Genomic DNA, 8,944 nt, shown 5'->3' with positions numbered 1-8,944 from the left:
TGTGGAGGAACTCCAGACCTGTTCCTTGGTTTCTGAGAGATGGAACCCACAAGTTCATCAAGCAAAGATGTCCTTTGGGAGTGCTGGAACTTCTGGGTTCTGTGACTACAGCAGATAAGGGTGACCTGGGTCAGGTACAAAAGYTGGCTAAAAGTGACAAAATGCCATCTTTTCTGATATTATACAGAGCATTCTAAGGGCATTTTCTCACCTGTTACTGCTCCTCACAGCYGCATGGCCAGCAGGTCAGAGCCCAGACAGTCATGACACTCTGCCTTCAGGACTTTCTTTTCCTCAGAAATGTGAAATCTGTTCCAAGCTTCATTTCTAGGACACAATCGAGTGTGCAGAGAAGAGGGAATGCCATCATCACTCTGAGGACTAAAGCCTGTTGCCTTCAGGACCAAGAACTTCCACATTCCTCTCCTCTCTTTCTGTGCTGTACTCTGGTTCACTGACACACCAGGGTAATAAAGTGTCCTTAACAAAGTCACTAATTACCAAAACCTCCCTGCAGGGCTGGAAAACCACAAGCACCTACACATCTTGGTTCAGTTTTAAAGCAGGAGGCTGGACAAGCTGGAGAAGAGTTCTTTTGCACGCCAGAACAAGTAATTTGGTTCCTTTTGATGCACAGCAGCAATGATTTAATTAAACCCTCCTGGATGTCCTGAGTCTATTCTGTGCAAACACACTGGCTGACCAGGAATCCTCTTGAGAACTTAACCCTGCATGATATAAATCCATACAGGTCATGCTGGATAAGTGTCCAGCATGATGCAAAAGTTATTAATTCTACCACAGGCCCCGAGCTAGAAAAAAAAATCTCTCTTCTGTGTTGTCCCAGTTTTGAAATCTAATCTAGCTGTTGCTCCAGAAACACACTCCAGGGAAGATGGTTAGTTGCCCAAAACACAGAAGAAACTTCTCACCTGTATTTTGCACTATTTAATTATATTTACAATTTAATATTATAACAGAATATTAATGCAGTTAATATTTTACACTCCTTTAACTATGACCATCACTCTGACAGAAATTTCCATGACAATAGCAAAAACCGCATGAGAGTAGGTGGAAAGTATTCCAAGGACATCTGGTTTTGGTTTTTCTCCTCCTTCCCTGCTCTCACTGCGGGGGGAGATGCTGCATGGAAGGGAAGCTGTACCATCTTCCCCACAGACACCCCAAAAATAACCCTCTCCTGGTGTGAGTGCCCCATTTTCACATGACAGAGGCACGTTCTGAGTGGGGCTGGCCAGACACAATCCTGATGGGGTGGTTCAGCAGAAACCCTCACTCTCCACCTTTGGTGAGCATTTTATCTCCACCTCTCATACTGAATTAACCACACACTGCTCATCTGAAGAATTCACACTCTTCTCCCCCACCACACATCTCCATCCAAGGGATTATTCCACAGGAGACACACCTTTGGTGCTGAGAGAACCTCACCCAAACTTTTACAGCTCAATCATTTTAAACTCTCTAACAGTAAATCACTTCCTCAGTTAAAAGTATCCTAAATGTTTCTGTTGTTGCTTGGTACGCTGAAATATGCAAKGAAATATGAGGAATGTAACAGTTCATAACAAGAGAGTACCTTTTGACTCCAGGTTCTCATTTTTATCTCTAGGAGCTCAGAAATTTTTAAATCCTTCCTGCAGTTATTCTTCAGACTGTTGCAGCAAAACTCATGCTATTTAAATTAAGATTATTCATCCTTTAATCTTTCTGGCTTTCCTCAGAACAAGGAAATGGTAAGAGTTAGCCTAGATAACTGGTTTTAATTTAAGATAATAGTTTGTGATTTAAGGAGAAATCCATGTCTCTGGCTAACTTCACGATTCCATATGGCCAAAAAGGAATAAAATTGAGATGGAGTTGCTCCTACAAATCCTCAGTGCAAATACCCAAATTAGTACTGCAATTTCAATGCACATTTTTTTTTTTTTTTTATAATGTATTGCTGGAATTCCCACCACCATTTATGGCTTTCTGGGGTGACACAGCAGAAGCAGCCAAGAGACCAATAACTGTTCAATGGCTTCCACGGTGACACCCTCGTCCCAGCCCAAATTTTGATATCATCAGTCAGGCACCAGTTTGTGCCATGAATAGTCATTCCAYCAGCACAGACCCTCCAAATAAGGAACTGTTGAGTGCAAGAAAGTCTTATAGATTTGGCATCGAATCCGAGCAGGGTGCACAGATATAAGCTTTTCAAACTGGCATAGAAAAAGTTGTATTTCAGCATTATTTCAGAACAGCCTAAGTGCCATGGAAGGCTTYTTATTTGTGAATTAAGTMATGAGCTAAAGGTCATACCTTTCARRATCAGCCTTTGGTGGAYAGGACCATCAAAAATTTGGCATAATTTTAAATCATGAACATGAAATTCCCTATCAACACAATAATCTAGTTTAGTGCAACCTTCTCCTTCCAATAACTCMACYAATWTTTGGTCTAAATCTCTGTCTTAGAYCACTGTGTGGGTGAGTGRTTCTCATTATRAGAAATAAAAACTCATTGATCTCAGTATAAYCTGCCTATGCTGTTTCTATACCTTGTACCCATAAACTCCTTCTGGAGGTCATAGAATTTCCTTTCACACTCCTAACAATTTCAAAACTCCTAAAAGAATGAAAAAAAAAAATAAAATCTCTCACACACACACAAAAAAAATACCAAAAACACCACCAAAAAAAGGAAAAAAAAAACCAACAAAAACCCACACAAACAAACCCAAAACAAACCAACAAATAACAATAACAACAACAAAAGGGAAACTAAGCTGGGGAGTGTCTTTGGCTAACTATTATAATAATATGGCATAAAACTTGTTCAATATAATGAACCAGATCTCCACCTTATTCTGCCCTAACTTGCAACGGTAGGACAGACATGTGGATGAGGTCAGAGAGGGAAACCAGGTCCTAAATCTTGCTAAATTAAATTTTACAACAAAGAAGAACCAATCAATGTCCATGAGTAATGGAGGACCTGCATGTTTTCAGCTGTGAGGATTGCACCGTCACTGCAGCCTCTTTGAACCACACACGAGTCTGGTTCCAGGTTGTTCCAAGCAGAGGCCATCAGCCTCAGTGAAAAATGTTTCAGTTTTGACTTCTTTTAGTCAGTTTTGACTTCTTTTGAAAGTTTAGTAAGAATATTGGACCCTGAGGAATTGCTGGCTGACATGCATCCAGGATTAGCTTCTCTGTATCAGTTTCACTTCTCTGCTCTTGAAGAGAGAAAGGAACAAGGAATTGCTCTACACCCAGAAGTGATACAGATTAGGTTTTTGACTRAAACTTCTTTTTGCAAGCTATGAAAGGCAGAAACTGAATTTAAAAACCTTGAGTTAGAGGTGATTCAGAATTCAATCCCATCAAAGACTGATGGAGATCAAATGTGGCTGTAGATGACAGATGTAGATGTAGATGAGGTGCTGCTCACTAACAGATATAAATGGGACATAACTAAAATTAAAACAACAAAATTCTGCCAATTTTTAAGTTCAAGTTTCAAATTCTCAAGCATATATATTTTCTGGAGGCTTTGCAATGCCTGTGTTGCTTGTATTGTATAGATCTCCAACTTGAAATTGAAATGGTCTGGGACAAATTTTCAGTTATTAAGCAAAACACTTATTGGTTTCAGTCACAAAAACCTGTAAGTGATCAGCAGGAAAAAAATTTGCATGATCCAATCTTTATCTTATCTAGGACAGATTACAAACAAACACTGAGAAGCTGCATTTTCCAATTGCTTTGCAAAATTATATGTACACACAAAGGTACATAAAATTATGTATGTAGATACATAAAATTATATGTACCTACAAAGTCAGGAGTGCTCAGCGTCATGGCTGATTTACCATTCTCTTGACTGCAAGAGCACTGAATTAAATGTGTAACASTGAAGGATCATCCCCAAAGATGTTTAATTAGAAATTAGCAGGGTTTTTTGTTTTTTTTTTGTTTTTTTTGGTTTTTTTTTTCAGAAAGGAACTGTGGAACTGGTATGGAACAAAAACCTGTCAAAGAGAAGCAGTGTGACATACTTAGGGCACTGTAGTAAGCGGAAAATATTTTGGTTGTAAAGTATCTCTAATAATTTTACTACACAAGATCCAGAAACTACAAAGTTTTTCTTCTTTTTTTTTTCTTTTTGAATCTGAGATGACCCCTTAATAAAAAGATGATATTAAACATAGAGGACAATTCAATATCTAATTTTATGCCACGGACAAATAAAAAGACTTAATTACACACTTTATGAACTATATAGCATGTATACTATATCTATCTTTGTATACACTTATATATAGTACATATAGTTTCTCAAACTATGCATTTCTTTCAAAATGCATTTCTTTCAAAAATTCTTTTATAACATTCAAAAAATAAGTTGCTTCAGCAGCAACTTTTGTGAGATAYTCTGCACTAACTATAGGCAGCTTCAACCCTGACTGCCTCTTTGTAGASTCCACACTGGCCTTTAATTAAGACCTGCAAGACCACAAACTGTAGGTTCCCTCTGTTTGGCAATTCCCAAAGCAGCCAAAATTTATTTTAAACATAATTTCCTATTTCTCTGCCCCTCCACGTTGGGCCAGTCATTTTTTAAGCCTTGCAAGGAACTCTCAGGTTCTGCAGACCCATCTTACCTTCCATGCGCTCCACGTAGCAATAAACATCGTATGTCTCATTGGGGAAGCGGCGCCCATATGTCCTGACCCCTTTTTTTCCCATTTTATCCCCAAAGCAGCCAACTCTCGGGTGTCTAATCGGATACCTGAAACACATCACAAAGCAAAATTTATTATGACAGCGAATCAGCAGTTGAATTCTGCACGGGCAAGGCACACAAATTTTGGTGAAATGTGCAAAAGGGTCCTTTTTAAAGCCTCACCTGACGGTTTGGTCAGACACCCAGCCAGCATCACACTGCTCAAAACCATCCTCRTAGGCAGCCTTCAGCTGCTCAGGGCTGGCCATGATGGCCCCGTTGTCCCGGCAGGTCTGGTGGGCCTGCGTGAAATTCAGGGTGTACCTGCTGGTGGCGGCGCGGTAGTGAAACACAACACCTGAGAAGGCAAAAAAAAAAAAATGTGTTAATGGCAAAAATRGCAAAAAACTTGTGTAATTTGAGTTGTTTCTGTAGCCTCACTTAGGTGTGGTTACAATCCTGAAAAACAGTGGGTAGAATGAAAATARTATTAAAAATGAGAGATAAAAGATGGCATAAATGATGTTTCTCCCTCTAGTGGCAGCTACTGATCATGACAAAATACCCCCAAAATTTGCTTTTTGAAGCAGATTTTTTTAGTCAGTGATGGGCCTGGTGTCCTTTCCTACACATCAAAGATCACTACAAATATAGCATTTGTCAATAGATAGCTTTTGTTCAATTTTTCATAGCCATGTTTATCTGCACACACTACAAATAATAATACAAACCAAATTAAGCGCACTTTTATTTGGGGTTTTTCTGATTCTGAAAAGGACTTTAACAATTTCAGCAGTTTCTGAACCATGTGAGACCTTTGGAGAGGGAGGTCTGGAGTGAGGATGGCTTTGGTTAAGATGGGATCTGTCTGAAAGCCACATTTGGTTTTACACACACACACAATTCCCACTGAATTAGACAACAGCTACAACAAACCATAAAGGGCACTGAAGTGGCACAAAAAAAGCCATTCCACCTTGCAAAATCATTTCCTCCTATTACCAGTGTCTTGTGCAGTTTAGCATCAAAGGCACGTCCCTTGCAATACCTCACTTATTGCACTCTAAAATCCTCAGAAGCATTGCAACACCATAAAAAAWTCACACAATGGCAACAAAACAAGCAAAAAAAAAAACCCCAAAACCATAAAATGCTTTTTCTCCCTGATGGTTTTACTGGAGTATTTCATGATGAGGAAATAACATACTGTAATACAGTCTGGGAAATGGTAAGATGATAAAAATAATTAATTTTACAACAAGTCTTTGCTATTATAGCATTGTTGAAAGATAGAGTAAGTCTGCTAATTTACAAACAAATAGAAATACAGGTCACTTAGCAAATTATTGATGCAAGAATTTCCAACATATTTAGAAATCAAATCCAGTAAAACTTTGCCAGCCATCAAAAATCCACATATGGCAAATAAATAGAAAATAGACATTTTTTCTTCTTGTGACTCACCAAGAAATTAATACAAAAAATATTATCTGAAAACTACTCAGCCATCAGATAATAATTTTTTATCAAAGCTGCTTGCAGAGAAACAGGAAATACAAGAGGAAAGGCTGGGAATCCCCATATTTCATCATTTCACACGAAATCACACGCCAGCTGCAGCTGCTGTTGCAAGCTTGCAGACAACCAACATCCCCACAAAATACTTTTCAGAACCACTGACAAAACCAGTCATAAACCAGCTTCTTCCAAGCAACAGTGTGATTTCAGCTCCAGCGGGACACAACTGTTGTTTGGCAACAGTGACAAGTGAGGATTACACCCTGGAAAATTACGGCTATGTTTGTATCATTAAATTRAATTTTCCAGGTGCCTGAAATTCAGCCACTAGGGGTGTTAAATTGTTAGGTTAATTCGCTGAATTGTTTGGCTCATGCCCCGCAACACCGTTCCAAACAATTTCTGGGTGGATTTCAAGAACTAGCAGAGAACAGGGACAGCTTCCAAAGGGCATCTTCATCCTGTGCCGGGAGCCAAAGGAGAATTTCTGTGTGGATGGGGGACACCCTGTTCCACACAGCCTCACTGATAAACCACCTCACAACATAAAGGCAACATTGGCATTTAAAACTTAAAATAACCAAAAATACTGTCAGAATATGTGTATTTTTTTAACATGTAGTATGAGTAAAAATATTTATTCTAATATATTCATTATTTAGTAACACCGGTTGACACTGTGAGCAAAACACCTGCTGGTAAAAGTGAGCATTTCTGTATTAGTAGTGCAGCAGTAAATAAAAACACGAGTTCAGGAGGCCTGTCTGGTGTCCTGGATCTAGAATTTAAAAATGGGCAGCTTTTACAGAGCTCACAACAGAAACAGATAAATTATTTACCCTGTGTCATAACTACAAACCCATAATAACATTCAAAAGTTGTGCATCTGTCTTTACTACATGTTAGTTTTGAACATACACAAACTTTTTAAAACTTTTTTTTGGTTACAACCGTGTTCCTGTAATACACTATGTTTGATGCTGAGTCAGAAATGTCCAAGCATCTGAAGCAATTTGCTATCTCAGTTTGATGTTTTAATCTTATTTTAAATGTAKTTTGCATTAATTTTTATTAATTATCTCTTTTTTTTTCCAAAATTGCTGAAGTGATACTATACGACTTTAAACCGGGCACAGGAGTTTCTGCTTCTCAGAATAAAAGCAAGCATTTTTCATTTTCATTTTCTCTTTTCTCAGAAAAAAAGAGAAGCATTTTCTCAAAAGAAAATGCTTCTCACATAAAGCCTGAATTTCAGAAGTTGCCTCACCCAGCAAAGGACATCTTAAGGAGAAAAATTGTGATGGCAGTGCTTGTTACTCGGTTAATTTTCGGCTTCAGACCCCAGAAATCATAACATGAAAAGCTTTGTTGCATTAGAGGTGATAGGAACAGATTTTTCTAAATTTGGGTGTTTTTTTTAAAGATTCCTGCTGTTTAAAGAAATGAGTGCATTTTCCACAACAGCTATTTCACCTCTCATTCCTTCAGGGTTGTTTTTTTCTCCATATTGGAAGCACCAYTGCCTTTTTCACTCYGTCAGARCCTCGTGATACCTGAACAAGCCAGGACTAAAGAGTTAAACATCCCAGCCAATTTAAAGTGGATTTCGCCGAGGCCAAAAGAAGAGCCTTTGGTCATTTGTAAATCCTGGAAAGGAACTCGGGGAATGCTTTGTTCTCCTCGCCCTGATGCACAAGGTAAACTTCACCTATTCTCAGAGCTGGAGGCTCCTCGGTTTCCAGCGAGGAGCTCATGGACATGAAAGAGGCTCCGAGATGAATGGGAAGGAGGACGTCACTATGCATAAGCCTGTGCAACAGCTGCAATAATTAGAAGAACCCCTGGGGCTAAGGAGATTAAAGTGCAGGACTTTTCATTGTTTCAGTTGGACAGAGAGAGGGGCAAAACCCATTGTCCCGGCCTTTGCACTTTAAAACATTTGTAAAGGATTTTTTTTTTTTTCCCCTCCACTTCTCCTTTGTCTGTTTCCTCCCTGAAAGAAAAGGCAAGAAAGGAGTTGTCCCAGGAACGRATAAAGCAACTGGAAAACAGACTACGGCAGTATAATGTTGTCACCGAACATCTGGCAAACAAAGTCAGTGTAATTACAGGAAGGAGTAGCAGCAAGAAAGAGCACTCATAGRAAAGCAATTTGTAGCACGCGAAATTCACTTCTGTCAGAGCAAGGGTGAGCTCTTTTAGTCGTTTATCTCATGTCTTAGACCAGAAAATAAAAAATTTAAAGTGTTTAACTTCTAACAAACAAGGGTTTCCATGGGTAAGAGCCTGGGTCTGAGGTTACACCCCTTTGGATTGCAACTCTGCTGTGTATCACGCACCAAMCCCCTGTGGAACTGCAGGGGAAGCTAGTTTATTAGCTCCTGGTATGGCTAATAAATTAGAGTTCACTTTCACTAGTGAGCTCACGCTGCTGCCACATGCAGTGTTGGATGCTGGCAACATAAAGCCTGAATTTCACAAGTTGCCTCACCCAGCAAAGGATATCWYAARGAGAAAAATTGTGATGGCAGTGCTTGTTACTCGGTTAATTTTTGGCTTCAGACCCCAGAAATCACCCCAGAGCTGCCACACACGGTTCAGATCCTCCCGCCCTTAACGCAGAAGGCAATTTAGGTTATAAACACACCCCAAAAATACAGGTTACAGGACCGAGCGCTGCACGAAAGAAACG

The 8,944-nt window shown here is 39.3% G+C and overlaps 1 protein-coding gene across 3 annotated transcripts in view; it reads right to left on the bottom strand.

Annotated features, from left to right (window-relative positions):
* LOC130585839 (versican core protein-like) overlaps window positions 1-8,944 on the bottom strand; it is a 95,931-nt gene that overhangs the window by 66,910 nt on the left and 20,077 nt on the right. For all 3 annotated transcript variants that reach the window (XM_057386497.1, XM_057386498.1, XM_057386499.1), the window contains exons 4-5: window positions 4,918-5,092; window positions 4,673-4,800 (exon numbers count right to left, since the gene is read on the bottom strand). In XM_057386497.1, the coding sequence (XP_057242480.1) occupies window positions 4,673-4,800; window positions 4,918-5,092 (303 nt within the window). The remainder of the gene's footprint in view (window positions 1-4,672; window positions 4,801-4,917; window positions 5,093-8,944) is intronic.

Source organism: Malurus melanocephalus, unplaced genomic scaffold (genome assembly GCF_030028575.1).
Source record: "Malurus melanocephalus ecotype Western Australia unplaced genomic scaffold, MMel_1.1 scaffold_976, whole genome shotgun sequence".
Lineage (NCBI taxonomy): Eukaryota > Metazoa > Chordata > Aves > Passeriformes > Maluridae > Malurus > Malurus melanocephalus.
The sequence above is the reverse complement of the archived record's forward strand: the minus strand, read 5'-3'. Positions and strand labels throughout refer to the sequence as shown.